Source organism: Typopeltis vanoorti, chromosome 9 (assembly GCF_054136105.1).
Source record: "Typopeltis vanoorti isolate ZY-2024b chromosome 9, IOZ_Tvanoo_1.0, whole genome shotgun sequence".
Classification (NCBI taxonomy): domain Eukaryota; kingdom Metazoa; phylum Arthropoda; class Arachnida; order Uropygi; family Thelyphonidae; genus Typopeltis; species Typopeltis vanoorti.
In genome coordinates, this window is record NC_143557.1 from 92,061,469 (window position 1) to 92,083,244 (window position 21,776).

A 21,776-nucleotide genomic window follows, 5' to 3' on the forward strand; every position below is an offset into this window, starting at 1 on the left:
TAATAGCTAGTTCACATTTAGCAGCTCATAGTTGATTGCAGATGAGTGATAGGCTTGCATTGAAATAAATATTATGAGCACTTGGGGACTTGATCAATTCCTTCAGCTTTGCAAAATTTGAAATAATATTGAGATCGTAGCATTTTTTGAGAAAGGAAATCCTAGCTCGCAGCTTACCTTGTAACACTGATAATTTTCCAAGTTTATCAGTCTTGGTTATTTCTTTCCTATGAAGGATTATTAATTGTTGTTTAACAGATACTTGTGCCATGATATGTTTCTTTTTCTACTCTAATAGTAAAATAACTTCATGTATTTGTTCTCCCCTTCTTCACTCTCTCTTCATTGCATTTTCTGAGTCTGATTCAGCAGAGTGCAACAGAATATTTTATGTATAGTCTGAAGTTATTATCTGAGACCCCCCAGGGTGGCTATACATCACCCAAACCAGCTGTCATACCTTCCCTTAAATTAAATAGATAGCGAGTGCATCACACTAGATGCACTCACTATCTATAAAGGCAAACTATTCTGTAAAATATCTAGTGTAAAATTTCACTCACACTGATCTGTGAGAGAAAAACCTCGTTATCCTCTTACTCCTTTCTTGACTGCGAACAAACTTAACTTCCATGGATTCCTCCCCCTGTATTCTCTCCTTACCTTCCATATAACAAAAAATTTCACCAGTCTATATCCTATAACACCCATTGAGAAGTTTATAAACCTCCTATCATATCACCCCTCTTTCTTCTGTTAACCAGAGTCTGTAATCTATATACTTGCGATCTGTTCTCCTGCTCCAGATATAATCTTTGTAACTCTTCTTTGCATCCTTTCTACTGCTTCGTTATCCTCTTGGAACACTTACAATAATCCAGGTGTGACTTCCATTGAGATTCGCTTCAACATCGAAATTATCCTTTGGGTTGTATTTTGCAACTTTTGCTAGGTGACCTTTGAACTTCAAATTCCTATCTACCATTATGCCAAAGATCCCTAGCCTCATCAGTTTCTAGTAGCATAATTCCACTAATATAATATGCTGGTGGAAATCTCATTACACCACGGTGCATAACTTTACACTTACTAACATTAAACTGTTAGTCATTTTCATTTGCCCAAATTTCAAGCTTATTCAAATCATTTTGTAAAGTACTGGATATTAGTAGTATCCCAGATTGCCCTACCATCTTTGCAACATTGGCAAACAATTCCACATTCCCATGTTAGACCCGTCATTAATGTATAGATTGAAGAACAGTAGTCCAAGTACTGGACCCTTAGTTACACTACTTCTTCTTCAAATCCAATCCTTAATGTATTCAAACCACATTCCCCTGGGTCTACCTAGCCCTCTTTTTCCATCCAGTTTCCCCTCTAATATTAATTTCTGAATACCTTTTTGTCTAGTATATTTAAGTTTTCATTCTTTAATTATTTTCATTAATGTTCTTTTCATTTTTGCTTTCTTTAAAACATCTTCATTTTTTATTTTCTCTGTCCATGATATTTTCAGCATTCTTCTGATAGTCCACATTTTGAAAGCTTCTAATTTTTTCTCTGCTTCTTTATTTAGAGTCCATGTTTCACTGTTATGGAGAAGACTTGACCAGATATAGCATTTTATTAATCTTTTTCTTGTGTCTATGTTAATGTCTCTGGATGTTAGAACAGTTTTCATATCAATAAAGGCTTTTCTTGCTATCTCTGTTCTTCTTTTTATTTCTTTAAGGGAATTTCTTCCATCTGTAAACATTTGTCCCAAATATATAAAAGACTGAACCTGTTCAATTTTCTTTTTGTTAACAGTTATGTCTAATTTCTTATTTGTTGGTTCTTTTGATATAATCATGCACTTTGTTTTTTTTTAGGTTATAATTAATCCCATGTCTAAGCTTCTGTTGTAAATTTCTGTGATAAGTTTTGAAGATCATCTTCAGATTCAGCTATAAGGACTGTCATCTGCATACCTGAAATTGTTGAAGTTCCTACCCCTGACTCCGGTTTATGCAACAGCCTTTCGTGTGTTAGCAAAAACCTAACATTATTATAAAATATGAGCATATTGCTAAAACATGACCTTCCTTCAGTAAGCTTATGCTGCTGCTTTCAGAGTATAGCTTGTTTGTCTACTGATTTCTGTATGCAAGTTCTTACCAACTTCTCTAAAATTTTCACTACTACACCACAGATACTGATTGGTCAGTAGTAGATGCATCAGTTTTTGCACTACCCTTGTGCAATGGAATTGTCATACATTCCTTCCATTCCTGTGGTATTGTTAAATTGTGAATGAAACTATGTTGTGTAATTTATTTTTTTTCATTCACATTTAACATTGCTTATTATATATTAATCTTGATTTGTATAAAAATTATTTATTATTCCTTAATTTAGGATTACTATTTAAATATTTATTCTAAACTGAACCTACTATTAATTTATTAAGCAATAATATGTGCAGAATTTATAATAGCTAAAGTATATATATGATGTAACGAAAAGTATTAATATAATTAATTCTATACGTAATGAAAAAACTGATTAAGTAGCTTAAATATTCTGTTTATTCTTATTTGTGAAAATTTAACATTATGTAATCACTCATGTAGTTGTACAGCATTGTATTACATTAGCGAAGTGTTTGCTTCATTTGTTGTCATGGAGACGCATGAAATAAACAAGCACGAGTCGAATAGAGCGTGACCTTCAGACTGAAAGGAGAGGAAAAGACAGAAGAATTTTAATTAGAGAGAAGAGAGGAAGTTTTTGCGGAGCAGAAAGGAAGGTAGGATACAAGCAAAGGAAGTGGAAGAAAATTATAAGTTCTCTAGGGCAGAAATTCATGAGAATAGTGTTTAGAAGTGAGCCAAAACATAGTGAACAATATACTTAGCTGCAAGTGAAGTCAGCTGTGTTGTAAGGAAAATTAATGCCGTAACCGGATAAATAAAGAACTGGACATTCAATGAAAAATTCTGATTAGTTCCAGTTAGTCTAGGATTACGTCTTAATTCTATGTTGCCCTGAGAAGAATTATATTGAAATTAACTAGTTTGAGAAAAGTAAACAAGGAGAATTATCAATGCCTTATTGATGTGCCTTTTTTTAGAGTAGTGAAGCGCATCTAACAGTAGTTCAGTTAAATCATTGGAGAATTTTTATTAATGTGTTCCGCTAACGTAAATAAGTTAATTTATAGGTGTGCTCACAATTAATTGATGTATTGAAGATTGTATCTGGTAAGAGTAGTCATACTTGTTTGTTTGTTCTAACATTAACATATCTTCGAAGTTCAAAGTCCGAAATAAGATTGCTTGGAATATTGTCTACCTTGATTAGTGCTTCCTGTGAATTTTAAACATTAAGTACAGCTGATGGATATGTGGAGACTGATTAAATAAGAAGTTTCGTTTTATTAACTTGGGTCAAGAAAGCTTGTGATTTGAAACTGTGAATTGTGTGTGAAAGTTTAGAACATTGAATTGGCATGAGTGACTTAGCAAGATGTATTAAGTTGATTGTATTGTTTCATTTTAAAGCAGAATTCTTGTATTTGTTATATATATCATATATTAAATGTTTTATTTTGTTAATCTAAATATTGTGTTTGCCTGAATTCCTTTTTATTGCACCGTTCATAAATATTCGAATCTTGCAGGAACCCCGAGTGGAATAGTAAATAATTCGGCCTAAATAAATGAGGAGACTGCTAACTTAATTAAAAATTGATCCTACTATTTTATATAGACTAATCTAAGAATAGGGTGGCGCAGTATAATTATAAATTTCCCTACTTTTGGATCGGTGATCAATTTGCAATTAGTTGTTATATTGATAAGTGACTTGAACCAAGATGGCGGATTTAGATCATAACATGAAAATAGAACGTCACGACAGTATAATTCCTGAGCTGAGACTCAAGTTATACAAATAGATGAAAGGTCTAGCCAGTTTGGTTGAACATTCCTTTAGCAAATGTGCTGATATTCCATCTCCCTATTAACAAATTCTTATCCAGGTTATTCAACAGCTCTTGTATACCATGTTACATATACAGTTGGCCCACCCTTATCTGCGGGTTCACTATCTGTAGTTTCAGTTATCTTTGATCAATCCTGGCCCAAAAATATTAAATAGAAAATTCCCAAAATAAACAATTTATAATTACATAGGCAAAGTGAATACTAGATCCAACATTATTTCAAAGCCGAATGTTTGTAGAAACTATGAAAGTTTCATAAGTTGACCTGAGAACTTATGAGAACACAATCCTTGGCATCCCTGAGTTGCCTTAGCTTGCACTACTTGAGTTAAGTATTCTTGTAAGCTCTCAGGCCAACTTACAAAAACTTTCATAGATTTTACAAACATTCGGCTTTGAAATAATGTTGTATCCACTTTGTCTATGTAATTTTACATTGCTGAAATGAAGCCTATGGCTCTTTCTTTTAGTAATAAACAATTTATACGTTTTAAATTGTGCACCATTCATGCTTTCCTGCCTGGGACGTGAATCACCCCTTTGTCCAGCATATCCATGCTGTACCATATATGCTACCCTGTTAGTCACTTAATGGCTCCGAAAATATTTAAATTCCAGAAATCAACAATTATTGCATGCCATTCTGAGTAGTTCTTGGTTATCAGATCGGCTTGCGATTTTGCAACAGTCGATCAAGTAGCCTTTATTTTACTTAATAATGATCCCAAAGCTTAAGAGTAGTGATGCTGGCAATTCGGATATGCCAAAGAGAAGCCGTAAAGTGCTTTCTTTTAAGTTGAAAGGTGAAAGTTCTCGACTTCATAAAATAAATAAATAATAAAAATCATATGCTGAGATTGCTAAGATTCCATTCATATTCAGATAACTTTTATTACAGTATGTTGCTATAATTGTTCTATTTTATTATTAGTTATCATAGGTATGTAGTATGTATAGGAAAAAAAAAACACAGTATATATGGGATTTGGTACTATCCACGGTTTTCAGGTATCCACAGAGGGGGGAGGGTCTTGGAACATATTGCCTGCAGATAAAGGGAGGTGACTATTGTAACTGGTTGATATATCTTAGTGAAGTGAGCACTCATTAACTGTGAACAATCTCATTAGGTTTTGACACTAGAGTACCATCTGCATTCAGTTAAAGTTATTTTTCCACATTCATTCTTTCTTTTACTTGTGGCATAACAATAAAATTCCTTTGGATTGCCTTTAGCCTGCATAGCCAATTTCTTTTCAAGCTCAGATTTAGTTTTTTCTGCACAGTACTTGTTACTTTTCTGGCCTGAGCTTTCTATATTTCATAACTCCTCTCACTCTTATTCTGATGATATTCTTTCCACATCATCTTCTTCTTATGGGTCCTTGCTTAAATAAGGTTGCATATCCATTTCACTCCCAACCGATTTATTCTTCAAGCACTAGGAATACATTCAGATACTGCCTCATTTAAGCAATATCCCGCAAATTCAGTGATTTGAATTTGCGGGATATTATTCAGTGGTGCAGTGTGTGAAATATATTCCTCGGGGAAATTAAAGAATATGTGAAAAGAAATTGAAAGTGGAGAGAGAGAGTATGTATTAAGTGTTTCAAAACTCAGTGTCTGTTAGGTGACGAGAATACAACAAATACCCACAGTAAGATGGAAAATGATGTTTAACATGTGGCTGTGGAAATAGAAGCCAATGAAATGGATATTAATAAAAGAAATACCGCTCTTAAATGTTATCCTTCATAGGACAAAGTGCAAAATTGCAGAAACAACAAAAGTTCAGCAGGGCTGAAAAAAAAGAAAGAAGCAGGTGATCTGAAAGAATAATAAAGACCGACCAAACGAACAAGAAAAACAAGTGAAGGAGAAAATTATGTACGGAGGCTCATCAATCAGGGGAGTACTTAAGGAAAGTATGACAAAATCATGTTTCCCTGGTGCAAAATTTCATGATATTAGCCACGCCATACAGATGTCGTGGCTAATATCATGAATTAAAGAAAATGATTGTCTTGGTTGGTACAAATGATTTGAGAGGCGAGAAGTATATAGAATTGCAAAAACAATCTATGGTGCCAAACCTTCGGACTTGACTATCTCACCATAGAATTGAAAGCTCTTACCTCCTTAAAATGTAATAGAACATAATCATCACCAGAGCCAACAAGGGAAATACCACTGTCGTCCTAGATACCAATTCATATGACCAAAAAATTAATTTATTACTCTGAGATTGAAATACATATACCCAACTTGATTATGATCCTACAAAAAGACAGTTCAAGAAACAATAGAAAAAACAGAATATACCATGCTAGGCCTCCTAGAATATACGGTTTACCTAAACTTTACAAGAATAATGTTCCCCTCAGACCTGTCGTGGATTCTATTAGCAGCCCGACTTACAAATTATCAAGATTTTTATCTAACCTTCTCCTTCCTCTCATAGATCACTGAGCCTCATCAATTAAGAATTGCACAAAATTTCATGCAAAAATAAAAGACATTCAAATGTTGGAAACTGACATGCTAATTAGCTTCGACATTGTCTCCCTCTCCACTAATACTCCCCATAAGGAAACAATAGACTTGCTAACTCAAAAATTTCCATCCGATATTGTTGAACTATTCAAATTTGTTATTACCACTGGATACTTCACTTGGAAAGAGAAAATTTACAAGCAGGAGGAAGGAACAGCAATGGGGTCTCTGTTATCACCAAACTTAACCAACCTTTTTCTTGAACACCTTGAAGAAATATTTTTCACATGTCGTCGACATATCGACGACATCTTTGATGTCTGGGGTCATTCTGAACAAGAACTGCATTTGTTTCTAGATAAAATAAACCTTCTTCATCCTCGCATCAAATATCTCCTTCCTGGGTGTACACATCCAAAGAAAAGAAGATGGTCCTATCTCCACTTCTGTCAATATTTTCAGGTCGCTACATTCACAATTCTTTGGCTCATCATCCATCTCAAAAATTTCGCATTAACTCATTAGTAATCAGAGCAACAAATTCTGTTTCACTGAAGAATCTTTAAACCAAGAATTGGAAATAATCAAAAATACAGCCATACAAAATGAATACAATACAAAAACAACTCAAAAAATCAACAGTCACTTCCCCTCACATCAACCTAGACAAGAACAAGCCAGTAGGATTCCCATACCTTATGTCAAAGACATCTCCGAACGTCTTTCAAAAATTATGAAGAAATATAAATTGACTGCTACCTACAAACCAATCAACCAGATCTACAATTGGTTATTTTCTCCTAACTCACCTCTGATGGTACCTGGCATGTTCCTGTAAATTGTCCTACTATGGACAGGCAGGTAGATCTATTAGCAAACACATTTTGGAACATCAAGACCATATCCGTCTTATAAAACTGCAGAAATCTGGCCTCGCACAACACGGAATTGAAAACCCAAACCATTGAATCCATTGTTAAAAGACCAAACTTCTTCATAAATCTTTATATAAACATGAACGTTTATATAAAGAAAGTGCTGAAGCCCTACGTCACAGTCCCAATTTGAACCATTATGATATTCTTACCATCCGTAAAGTCTGGGAAATTGTCATCCAAAATTGTCTAAAATAATTATCTCATTTTAATGGTATTTTTTTTTTTTTTTTTTCCCCAGATATATTTTAATTTAATTCTATAACATGCTACTTCATGCATAGAGGGATTCCATTGTAATCATGCTCCCTAACTGTATGTGATTCCTAGTATCATTTGAATTAACTTACTGATGATGTCCTATGATACTTAGGACGAAATATTTACTTAGTAAAAAATCTCATTACTGTGGTTACGTATGTTTAGTCGAAATAAAAAGCTAACTGATGAAATTAACATGAACTGGCAAACATTCAAAAATAGCATCAGCGAAGCAGCCGGGGATGCACTCCTACAGTTAATAAGGAAAAGGAAATGATAAATGAAAAAATATTGAAGTTGATGGAACAAAGAAAAAAATTAAAGCACAAACCTGAATATAAAAGTATGAATAAAGAAATAAAAAAGAATGCAGGAAAACCAAAGAGGAATGGATTAGGAATAAATGTAAAGATATCAAAAACCTTGATAGAAAACACAGAAGCAGAGAATTACATGAAAAGATCAGAGAATGCCATGAACCATACACATGGCACATCTATTATCAATATAGTAGGATGCTTTTTTGACAACAAAAATATTTTTATTAAATTTTACAACAGCTAAAGGGGGGGGTGACATTAAAACCCTCATACAATATATTAAATAAACCACATGTTTGACAGATCCATCTTATATTGATGTGTAATTTACTCTACATATTTCAGATTTTGTTTGCATTTCAAATTTTTTATGTATATACATTAATTTAATTTCTGAAATATATTCTTTCAGAAAATATTATATCGATCAGTTTATTCTCAATTTTGTAGGAAAAACTTGTGCTGTCTGCTGAACAAGAAATCTTGAGGGTTCATGGAAGAGCAGCACGTGCCATGGTTAATCAGACAGTTCCTCTTTCAGTCTGTAGTATTCTCAAAGATGAAGAGATATATAATGTCTTAGAAGTAGAACAAGTAAGCATTGCTTGTTGTTATATAGCTGTTAAGTATTTTTGTTTGAAAGAAATTTATAATCATATTCTAAACTAAACATGCTGTTAACAAAATTGTCATAATTGATGTTACAAGTTGGTGACTTCATTTATTGTATTCCTGATGAAGTTGCTTCAATATTATCTCAACAAATGCTTTTTGTTAATCACAGGAAGAGGATCCTCCTGTGATGTACAAAATAACCATAATAATGGTATAATAACGATGTACAGCATATTCTTATTATGAATATTCGTCATTATCACAAATGAATGCACTACTCCAGTTGTTCAAAACAGTAATTTAGACCTTTCCACTTGTGCTAAAACAGATATGATCTGATGTCATAAATCATACTGTGGCATCCCCCATTTTAGAATGAAACATATTGCTTTCAAACAAAATAAATTCATGAAACTGGTAAAAGACTGCATTATTATCAAAAATGAATGATAGTCAACATTATCAGCAGAAATGTGAGGGTACCGCCTCAGCTGAAACATACATGAAACTAACACCCAAAAAATATTCAAAAGTGTTGTAAAGAAATCTTGACAGTTCAGTGTAGAAATGCTCAGCCAAAAGTTCAAAAAAATCTACAGGGTAATAGGTTAATAGTAGGACACCACCAACCACTGATGTGCAGAAGGTCAAATAGCAAATAAATTTGTTATGTGAAAAAAGGAAGCCACTCCATTCCTAGTAAATGTGTTTACAAAACAGATGGCTCATTTTAGCTATTTAAGCAGAATTTGCATTCAAGATGTTAATGAAATGTGACTTTAATAAGAATAAGAGAGAGAGAGAGAGAGAGAGATCAGCTAAAACAACAAGCTAGAAGTATATAAGACAAAAGATAATAATTTAAGCAGTTTTAACAAATAAATCTCTCGGATTAGATCTAAAAGAGTTCATTGGTCATAGGAGAGGTTTAAAGTAAAAATGTAGTGAGAAAGAACAGGACAAAGATGAGTTTATGAAGTTAGGAGAGCATTAGAAGAGAACAGTCTGATCAATAACAGTCCAATTTGCAAAAAAAAAAAAAAAAACTGTTGACGAGAAACTGAATATGAAACAGTAATTGTGTTTTAGGCTATCATAATATATGGTAAACACTTGACAGTATATATATATATATATCAGGAAACGATAATTTCTTTGATATAATACTGACTTGTGTATTTAATAAAATAAATATCTTGCTGAACCACTATCATAAAGATGTTATGTCTGTCTAAAATCATAGATGGTGACTATTCTGATTTTAGATAAATATGCTTGATTACTCACACCTGAACAGTCAAATGTAATATCTCATATGTTGACATGAGGTTTCATTATTTTCCTTTATAATGTAGATCATAATTAGCAGTGGAGATATTATACAAACCTGCCTTATGAATGATTTAACAGGTTCATGTCATGTTATATGTACCAAGCAGCCACACCACGAATTATAATTGTGCCTTTCCATTGAAACAAGCAGTACCAAGTGGAAAAAAACTATAATTAAGTTTACATTATTACTAGCTTGCTGTAGCCAATTCACAATTTTCTTTCAAATTATTGAAAGAAACATCATATCTGCAGGAATTTAAGGATTCACTAAGGGAAGGCCATACATCACACACATGTGCATGCAGACACTTACACACTAGATGCACCCATTGTTTAAAAAGGCAAACTGTTTCACTCAATCACTGTTCTGTGAGAGAAAATTACAACACCCTTTTCAGAAGTAAAGACCTCTGTCATCCCTCTTTCTCCTGCCCACCAGTATTTGCAGTTCACATAACTCTCAGTCTGTCCTTATAATGTATATTCCATAATCCCATCTTTGTAGTTCTTCTTTGAAATCTTTCCGCAGCTTCCAGAATCCAGGAGACCAAATGTGTGCAGTGTATTAAAGCCTTGTAAAGTGGCATAATGACTTCGTTATCTTCACATGGCAGTTCATTTCTGCATTTCATTATTCTCTGAGTTGTAATTGCAATCTTTGTTATGTGACATTTGAACTTCAAATCCCTCTCTACCATAACTCCCAGTTGAAACATTGTCTCATCATGTCAAAGTGCATAACTTGACAATTATTAACATTGATATGACAGCCATTATCTTTTGCCTACACTTCCAACCTGTTCAAATCATTTTGTAAGTTCTGTATATCAGTAGCATATCTGATTTCTCTGCCTTCCTTTGCATCATCAGCAGCAGCAGCAAATAACTGAACATCTCTTGTCAGATCCTTTCTAATATCATTAATATATCGATTGAATGAAAAACAATGGTTTAAACGATGATTTACATCCCCATTATACCACTTTCTGATATACCTGTCCCTCAGCCAACCATTTATCCAAATCAGTTGTTTATATTTCAATCTCATGTTCCCATTGTTTATGCAAAAGCCTTTTGTGTGGTATTCTGTAATGCCCTAGCAAAGTCTAGCAGTATCATAGTTTAGTCATTCCCTTTATCCAACTCAGCCATAACATTATTATAAAATATGAGCAGTGTGCTCAGGCATGACCTCCTTCCTTTATCTGGTCATCTGTTATTTGTCAGATACACATGTCATCAAATACCTGTTCTGCTAACCTTTCCTCACCTACTCATGTTTTTCTTTAACAGAGGAAATAAACATCTGGGGACAATAATTAGTGTTTATTTACTCATTATTAGCTGATATTTTGGCTTAGTCAACAAGCCATTTTCATATGCACAGTGATGTGAGATATGCACATACACACAGACATAACAGCAGAAAGCAAACACAGACTAAGTTCAAAATGGCATGCTATATTCCTAACTGGGGCCAGTCTGTTTGCATGGGGAGGGGATCTTAATTGTTCTGCTAACAGTCTCCCAGATTTTTGGTAAAGGCAAACACATTTATTCCCATTAGGAGAATATTGTACAGCTGTGGCAGATTCTGAAGACACACTCTCTCAAATTTATATTTACTTTTAAGTGTTTTTTCTTCACTGTGTTCTGTGGTCTGTATATTGGTATGGTTTGCAACTACAGAGCAGCTGTAGTGTAAATATTTCACATAAATTCTTTGTTCTTCAAGTTTAATATTCGTTGTTCTTCCAGTTTGACCAGAATATTTTAATTTTCAGGAACAAGGAATTAGATGCCTGTATACTATATCTAGGTGATGGAGTGGATCTTTTGGAAAGGGTAGCTAATATTTGGTAAGACTTGAAGGATTTGAGTATCTTTTGAATGCATATAAAATTTTTCCGAAGTTCTCCAAATATAAGGGACAGCAATGGATTTTTTTGTGATCTGGATTTTGGAAAGGGAGCAATTTAGGTTTTTTGGAGAAATTGTATTCATTCCCGCCTTTTTATCTCATACCTGTGATCATTGGTAAACTATTCTGTTTCTAGTCTAACTCAGAGATCATGAATTTAAATTGGTTCAAAAATTGTCTAGCATACTGCTAGTTTCTTCAAATTCCATATAAATTTTTTGATTGGCTGCCCATCATTTTCTTTTTCATCATCAAATTTCTGACATGTACATTCAAGGGATGTACAGCATATGATAGTACTACATGAAAAACTTACATCATCGTTATTAACTTCCTATCTACAATTTTCCTCCAAATCAATCTGTCACCTGTCAAGACTCCAACATTATTAGTTCTTATATTTGTCTTCTAAAACACTTTTTATTGTATCAATCCACCTATATCTTGGTCTTTTTCCTGCCAACCTTGCTTGTTTTACTAATCTTTCCTCTCCCATTCTGTTTTAAGTGACCATACCACTTGAGATTAGCTCTGCTAGCACATTCCTGGATGCTAACAATGTCAAGTTCTTTCCTAATGTCCTTGTTTTTAATATGATATTGGCATTAATGCCACCTGTTCATACAACTAATCTTTCTCAGGACTCTCATATCTGCAGTCTCTAGGTACTATTAGAGCTCCACTTCGATCATCTGGAATTTGTCCCTCTGTCCAAGCCTTCTGAGCTATGCAGTGCAGCTACTGTAAGACTTTTATACCTCCTTACTTGAGCATTTCTGGTCAAATATCATCTACTCGAGCTGCCTTTTCACATTTCAGGCTTTTGATGGCTTTTTCTACTTCAAGTTTGGATATGTATTCTTGATTGCATGCCTGTTGAGTGTTTTTTACCACTGTGCTGTCACTGATTGTTTCATTTAGCAGTTTTTCAAAGTAATTACTCTATACATCAAGGATATCTTTTTCTCCAGTTTCATGTCACCTTTATCATCTAATTCCTTTCCTCCATTTCTGAGTTTTTCAACAGCCTCTAGAATATTTTGCCACATTCTTGAAATTTATTTTCTATGTTCTTATCATTAAACGGTGTTTAGCTTTCTTACATTTTGTGTCTGTATTCTCTAAGAGCACAAGCTGACTTATTTGCCAGGAACTTTTGATATGCTTTTTTCTTTTCCTTCACTGCATCTTTAACTGCCCGTGTCTGCCATAGAGTTCTGATTTTTCTTGAGAAATTGCAGAAAACCTCACTACATGCCTCTCTGGCTGAATCAATCAGGGTTTTCTTCAAGGTTTGCCACTGAATCTCCAAGGTTTGGTTCTTGTTCTCAAACTCTTTCATTTATTTTTTTCAATAATCTTTGTGTATTTTAGTCTACAGTTCACATCTGAGAGCTGCTCAACTTTTATTCGCTTTAAAACTTTCTTAAATGTTATTCTTTTCAGTATGAAATTCAGTTTTATCTAGCTCAAGACTAAATAGTGATCATTTCCAATTTCAAATCCTCTATACACTCTGGTGTCCTGCACCAGGGAGAAAACATCACTATCAACAATAACATAGTCAATGAGACTTTTCTTATTCCTTGTCTCTTCTCTCCATGTGAATTTATGCACATTTTTATGTTGTTAGCAGAAATCCAATAGGTATTTGCCATTATTATTAGCTTTGCTCTTTTCTTCAAAGTTTCCCAATATTTTGACAATCGCATCCTACTCTGCTATTTAGATCCCCAACAAGGACCAAGTTTTCCTTTTTCATTGTGTCAGTTGCTTTCTCTGAAGCTTCAAAAAATTCCTCCACTTCTACCTTAGTATAACCTTCTGTGGGACCATAGGCACTTGAAATCCTGCCATTCAAGATTAGCCTCATATTTAGTTTTGAATACTACAACTACTCCTTCTTTTCCTTGATTGTCATTGCCTGAATATAACATTTTGTATTTATTTGCTCAGAAAGATCTCACCAGTTTTTGTCTTTTTTTGTTTCAGTTACCCTAATTATGTCAATCTGATACATATCCAATTCCTCAGCTAGCTACATTTCTTTGCCATTCAGGCTTCTTATGTTGATAGTACCATCTTCAACTCTGCTGATGTTGAGTTGGGATGTATTTCAGGATTTATTCCAGTAGCTGACTTTTTGTTGTTCCCTGGCGAAAACAACGGGGCCCTTGTTTAACCAGGTGATGCCCCATCCGGCATGAAATTCTGTCATGTTGTATTGGTCAACTAAATCCCAAATTGCCATCCCATCCTATTTCATTAGGTATCCAGAATGAAATGGTGAGGATTGGACATTTGGTCAGAAGCCCTGGTGGTTCTCCGCATTCCTTTAAAGGCTACGTGGTGGTCTCTTCTCGGTTATACAGTTTTGACCCTTAAGCACCCCATTTTCTTTTTCTATTATCTATTTTCAAATTTTAATTGCTATCTTTGTACCTAAATTGCTGATGCATTTTTTCATTCAGAATGTAATTGATGCTTTCCATATTTCAGCCTTTTAGTTTTTTTTTTTTATTATTATTATTATTGTTGATTTTCACACCAGATTTGTTATAGCAGTTACTCAGTTTAGTTAAAGAATCCTGATGCTTTATTTTAAATTAAGGGGATATCAAATCCCACATTGTTTCAAAACCCAATAAGAAACTCAAAGATTGCAATCAAAGAGTTTCTTGCTGATGCTTTGTTTTAGGTTCAGATTTATATAGGAAGATGGCCACATCTGCATAAAGTTAGAAGCCAGATTAAACATCTCAATTTCAGTATCTGGTTTAATGCCACTGATCCTTGTAAATTCATGAGTGACAGTGTAAATGGTATGTATCCTTGTCTTACACCTGATTTAGTATCAAATCATCTTACTGAACACTTTCACTTCTACCTTGTGGCTAACAACTTAAATATAGCCAGGTCTCCATATTTGTGAAAACACAAATATGGAGACTTGGTGGTTGCAAAACCACATATCTTCAATCTCACAGTGAGCATCATCCGAGTAGGGTGGCTTTTTTTGTATTGTATGTGTGTTTCAGCATTAGACTACTCATGCTTAAAATATTATTGTGCTTACGTTGAATGCTCATGGGTTTTAAACAAAGTGCATCTAGTGATGGACAAAAGCCTGAAGGGGCTAAGAAAGTGATGACTTTTAATGATAAAGTGCAGATTCTTTATAAATGTCGAGAAGGGCTCACATATGCAGCTTTAGGCCACGTGTTTGGTATCAATGTAGCGCAGAAACCATTTCATTTGCAGCAAAGAGTAACTCCAGAAATTCAAGGCATTATTCGCTCTGTAATGTAAACGATTACAGGGCAAGTTTGCTTCACTTATCACGAGTCTGCTAAGGCCTGTCCTATGCAACTCAAGAAGCTCATGGAGGAGAAGGGATATAAACCTTAACAGGTTTCGATGCTGATGATACGGCATTATTCTGGAAGAAGAAGAAGCCTCAGCGCACCTATATAGCATCGAACAGAAGGCCCCAAAGATTCAAGGCAGCATGAGATTGGGTTACACTCAGTGGTGAGCTATAAGGGGCTAGCGTGAGCCCTTTGTTAAATTTTTCTCAAATTTGCTAGCTCCTGTTCCTCTTGTTTAATAATCTTGTAGAAATAGAAAATACCACCGTGGAATGTATACATGCTACTATAATTGCTACTTTAAATTCATATGAATTTTCTGATAACTATATAAAAATCATTTCACTGCATTTTGTTCTGATGGAGCTAGTGTAATGTTAGGAAACAAATCAGGTGTTGCAATCAAACTTCTACAAAAATTTCCCAAAGTTGTGATTTGGCATTGCGCTCATCGTTTACACTTAGCATTAGGCGATTTGATAAAAAACATTAAAGAAATAAATCATTTTGAAATATTTATGGATAAATTATATGCTTTTTAACATCAATCACCAAAAAATCAATGAGAATTAAATACGATTGCAGAAGACCTTGGTATCAAAATTTTAAAGATCGGCCGTGTGTTTGGACCACGATGTGCAGCTTGCAGTTTACGAATGGCTCTTGCTTTGTAAAGAAATTACACAGCTTTATGCAAGCATTTTGCATCGAACGATAAATATAAGGGCTTTTTAAGCAGACTTCTCAATTTGGAATTTTTAAAAGATCTAGCATTAATGATTGATATCCTACAGGAATTATCATATCTGTCAGAAGCTCTACAAAGTCGCAATATAAGTACAGGGGTAAGTTAGGCATTTTTTCTTTTTTTTTTCTCAACGATGTAAGCCCTTTGTTAAAATTTCCATAGCTCACCACTGGTTACACTGCTAGTTTGTAGCAATGCAGCAGGCCATGGGACAAAGCCTAATGAAATCAAAAGTGTAATAAATTTTAATACAGTATTTTTGAAACAGGTCTAAAACGTAAAACACCACTAAAACCTTTTAAAGACATTTAAACATTTTTCCTTAATTGTAAATGGTTGCGTAAGTGTTTAGGCATATACAGAAAACATCTGGCACAGAATTTCACATTTTAGCGAGATGTGTTAACACATAACCCCCATGAATATGGAGACCCAACTGTGTATTACTCTGCATAATATTCGATTTACATAATATAATTGTAGCATTCTGAACATCTTTATCTCTTTCATTTATCATGTGTTATTCCCAAATCTACAAAATTTCAACATAGATCCTGTTTTTTTCCATGATTTTCGATGTTTCTTTTAAAGTAAAAATTCCATCTTGGCAACTATATTGTCCTGAACCCGCCTCACTGTTACTGACAGTAAAAGTTTCATGTTAAATGACATTATTGACTGTAATGTCATTTACTGCAGATGACATTATAGTCGGTAAACAAAGGAAATTATACAAAATCATCCATTGATGAAAAAAACACAAAGAATTGGTAGGAACAATATAGAGAACACAAAACAACATAAGAAATACTTTATATTGTGCTGTATTTCTTTAATTTACAGTTCTAAGAAAACTATTATGTGATCTCTCCATCATTAGGTTTTTCCATTTAGCAGCTGACCAATGCTTCCTAATGTTCATCACTTGTATCCCTCTTCCTCTTTGTAATTGGCAGTGACACCAGTTATAAATTGACTGACTGCTTAAGTTTTTGGATTATTTTAATATATAGACTGTACATATATAGTTTATTACAGTGGTTTCAGGTATTGGGGGGGACGAAAAATTTGAATAAGCACCTAGAACAAAAATGATGTTAAAGCAACTGATATAATTACAAAAAAGAACATACGAGTAACAGAGTTATGAAGATAACTTATGTTCTTACTATAAACACTCAGTAGGAAAATTCCTCTGTAATTCAGTTTTAGTTCATACTGGGACTAAGAGTTCTGCTACAGCCATCCAGAATATGACCTTCTGACTTATAATAAGTATAAAAGTTTTATACTGTTAAAAGAGAGTTATAAGAAGACATCAATGGCAGTATCAAAAATGAGGATATTAAGAAAGAACATGACATTGTTAGCATTCAGGAATGCTAACAATGTCAGCATTCCTGAATGATGTAACTTTTCATGTAGCGTTATCATAATATTTTGTACTCTCTCTGAGGGCAGATTTCAGGGATTTGATGATGATATGCTATATGCCTAACAGAATTTGTCATGTTAGGCTGGGTACTTGGGAGAAACTCATGAATGTACATATTTAAAAAAAAAAAAAGAAAGAAAGGGGACACACAAATCTGACTTAACCTTTCACACAACCAGGAAAAGGCATTTTTTGCTGAAAACCGTAATGTGTTACATTTCGTAAAATAGTTACGAAAACCTGTCCTCACCAAGAAATGATTCATTCACCTACACACTAGGCACTTATGAAATATATGATATAGAAGAAGTGGAATATGAAAAATAATACACCAGTGAGATCAACAGCAATGCTCTCATTGGACATCATTTATATATGAAGTGTAATATTTTTTTATATGATTTCAACCCACTTAGAGATTCTAAATTTACTGAATTTTTTCAATTACTGATAATTTGTTACATTTTCCAAAAAAAAGTTCTATCGAAAGACAATCATAAAACAAAATTTTTATTTCACAACGTCAATAACTTCAATGATAAAAAAAAACACAAACTTACATAATTTAACAAACTTTTTTTTGTTTAGTGTTGCTTTTATTAAATGTGAGTCAATAGAAAACATCATTTCTTGAGCCTATGGTTCCCTAAATGTGAACTAAGTTTTGTACAAATTAATCCAGCAGTGGAAAAGCTCTCTCACGTTTGACACATGTTGGTTGGCTGGTCATTAAGCAATTTTCTTCTTGCTATTTCTCCTCTTTAATTCTCAGAAATATGTCAGTTCCTTTCCAACAAGTTGTGTCAGGTCTTCTGGGCTTTTTGGTTTTGAGTTGGATCTTCACAAGTTACTTCAGTTTATTTATTTAATCTCAGTTGAAATTCGTCTTTCATTGATTTAAATGATGTCAAAGGAAATGATTCTGAAATTGTAGCACCCTCAGACATGGAATTATTCACAGTTGATTTATATATATATATATATATATATTATATATATATATATCATCATCATCATCAAATTCCTTATCGATATCCTCAAGGGGTGTACAGGATATGATAGTACTACATGAAAAATTACACCATTCCCAACTTCCTATCTACAATTTTCCTCCAAATCAGTCTGTTACCTGTCAAGACTCCAACATTATCAGATCTTATATTTCTATCTTCTAAGGCACTTTTTTACCGTATCAATCCACCTATATCTTGGTCTTCCTCTGGGTCTTTTTAATGAAAGCCTGGCAGAGAATACTTGTTTTGATAATCTTTCTTCTCCCATTCTGTTCAAGTGACCAACTAATGCACTCCTGGATGCTGACAATGTCAAGTCTTTTCTGATATCCTAGTTTTTAATATGATATTGCCATTGATGCCATCTGTTCATTCCCCAATCTTTCTCAGGACTCTCATATCTGCGGTCTCTAGTCTTTGGTCAAGTGTTTTACTTCTGACCCAGCTCTGAAATCCATAACTTAAAATTGGCTTCAATACTGTCTTGTATGCAGCTAATTTCTCTCTTATTCTATATAAATTTATTCAGTTGACTTCCTACCATACCAGCTTTGTGGATTCTGTTGTCTATTTCCATACTTAATTTACTATCTTCACTAAAAATCGTGCCTAAGTAGCTGAAATGTTTTACTTGTTCTATAGGTTCTCCATTCACAATGTAGTTGATATTTTCAATGTTTCTGCCTATTTTCATTGTCTTTGTCTTTTTAATGCTGACCTTCATACCATATCTATTACAAGAGTTATTCATTTTAGTCAGGAAATCTTGCAGACTGGTAGCGGATTTATTTAGAAGTATAACATCATCTGCATAAAGCAAAGAGCTGAGATTAACATCTCCAATTTTGATATAAGGTTTAATACAACTTTTCTTCATAATATGATTCATACAGATAATGAATAACAGATGGGATAATGTACATCCTTGTCTGACACCAGATTTAACATTAAACCACCTTCCTGTACTTCTTTCAATTTTAACTGCTGACTTACAACTCAAATAAAGACTAAGTATTGCTTGATATAATGCCCCATTGACACCATATAACTGTAGCATTTTGAATAGCTTCTCTCTTGGCCTTGTGATATGCCTTTTCCAGATCTACAAAACTTAAATACAGACCTTTGTTATAATCGCATGATTTCTCCACTGTTGTCATAAAGTGAAAATCTGATCCTGACAGCCTCTCTACATGGCCTGAATCCAGCTTGTTCTTCACCAAGCTTCTCTTCCGCAATCCTTCTCAACCTTTTCTGAAGTATATTTGCATAAATCGTACCAGGAACACTCATTAGAGAAATACCTCTGTAATTCTCACATTCAGGTTTATTTCCCTCTTTTTATATGAGAGCGCTACTCCAATCATCTGGAATTTGTTTCTCTGTCCAAACCTTCTGAACTATGCAGTCACTGTAAGACTTTTATACCACCATACTTCAGCATTTCTGGTCGAATATCATCTACTCCTGTTGCCTTTCCACATTTCAAGCCTTTGATGGCTTTTTCTACTACGAGTATGGATATGTATTCTTGACTACATGCCTAGTCAGTGTTTTTATCACTGTGCAGTCATCACTGCCTGTTTTATTTAGCAATATTTCCAAGTAATTACTCCATACTTCAAGAATATCTTTTTCTCCTATTTTCATGTCACCTTTTGTCATCTCTAATTCCTTTTACAGCACAGCACTCTTTCCTCCATTTCTGAGCTTCTTCAACAACCTCTAGAATATCTTACCACCTTCTTGATATTTATTTTCTATGTTCTTACCAAAGTCCTCCCATGACTTTTGTTTAGCTAGTTTTATACTGTATTTAGCTTTCTTGCATTTGTGTCTGTATTCTCTAAGAGCAAAAGCTGACTTATTTGCCAGGAACTTTTGATATGCTTTTTTCTTTTCCTTCACTACCTCTTTAACTTCCATGGAGTTCTAATTTTTCTATCCTTGCACACAACCTCACCACATGCCTCTCTCGCTGAATCAATTAGTGTTTTCTTCAGGGCTTGCCACTGAATCTCCAAGATTTGGTCCCTGTTCTCAAACTGTTTCATTTTTTCTTCAATCATCTTTGTGTATTTTAGTCTACAGTTCACACCTGAGAGCTGCTCAACTTTTATTCGCTTTAAAACTTTCTTACATGTTATTCTTTTCAATATGAAATTCAATTTTATTCTGCTCAAGACTAAATGGTGATCATTTCCAATTTCAAATCCTCTGTACACTCTAGTGTCCTGCACAAGGGAGAAAATATCACTATCAACAATAACATAGTCAATGAGACTTTTCTTATTCCTTGCGTCTTCTCTCCATGTGAATTTGTGCACATTTTTATGTTGGAACATGGTGTTAGTAATAACCAGTCCATGTCGTGAGCAGAAATCCAACAGGTATTTGCCATTATTATTATTATTAGCTTTGCTCTTTTCTCCAAATTTTCCCAATATATTTTTGTATGTCTGACAATAATTTCCTACTCTGCTGTTTAGATCCTTAACAAGGACCAACTTTTCCTTTTTCATTGTGAGTTGCTTTCTCTAAAGCCTCAAAAAAATTCCTCCACTTCTAGCTTAGTAGAACCTTCTGTGGGACCTTAGGCACAAATAAGTTTCATTGTCCAGTTCCCTATTCACATATTTGCCCACATCACTCTACTTGAGATTGCCTGCCATTCAAGAAGATTAGCCTCTTTTAGCTTTTTTAGCTATTTAGTGTTGAATACTATGGCTACTCCTTCTTTTCCTTGGAGTAGCCATAGTATTCAGCGCTAAATATGAGGCTAATCTTCTTGAATGGCAGGCAATCTCAAGTAAAGTGATGCGGGAAGCGTTTCAGGAAATCCAGATTTATCATCATCATCATTTGATTTTGGGGATCATAAAGGTAATGCAAAACATGATAATGTTGGATCCTTCTTCTTCTCAATCTATGCTTTGGATCCGATATATAGTTATTACGATGTTCTTAACTAGTTGATAGGTTGCAAGTTGATTTCTAATTCAAATATAAAGAAAATTTATATTTAAAGACTGCGGCACTTTATATCTGAATTAGTTCAAGAATTGAAGAAAAACCAACTCTCAACTACCTTTCCTTTATATGTTGTTATTATGTATACTGGCCGAGAATATTTAACTTACTTAATTTACCTGCTTTGGTTCGAATGTTTTATGAATGGTGCAGTAAAAGAGATTCAGGCAAAATATAACTTTTGATTAATAAAAACAAACATTTAATTTTAGAATCACAAATTTTACACTTAAGTTCAAATCAGTAATTAAGATATCACAAACATTTTATCTTCTCTGATAAGTTCAATCATACAGACTCAGACAAAGGTA

The 21,776-nt window shown here is 33.9% G+C and overlaps 1 protein-coding gene across 3 annotated transcripts in view; it reads left to right on the plus strand.

The window, feature by feature from the left end:
* The window catches only part of LOC150103247 (uncharacterized), a 444,168-nt gene that overhangs the window by 380,924 nt on the left and 41,468 nt on the right, over nucleotides 1-21,776 (plus strand). For all 3 annotated transcript variants that reach the window (XM_090397399.1, XM_090397397.1, XM_090397398.1), the window contains exon 12: nucleotides 8,451-8,594. In XM_090397399.1, the coding sequence (XP_090253525.1) occupies nucleotides 8,451-8,594 (144 nt within the window). The remainder of the gene's footprint in view (nucleotides 1-8,450; nucleotides 8,595-21,776) is intronic.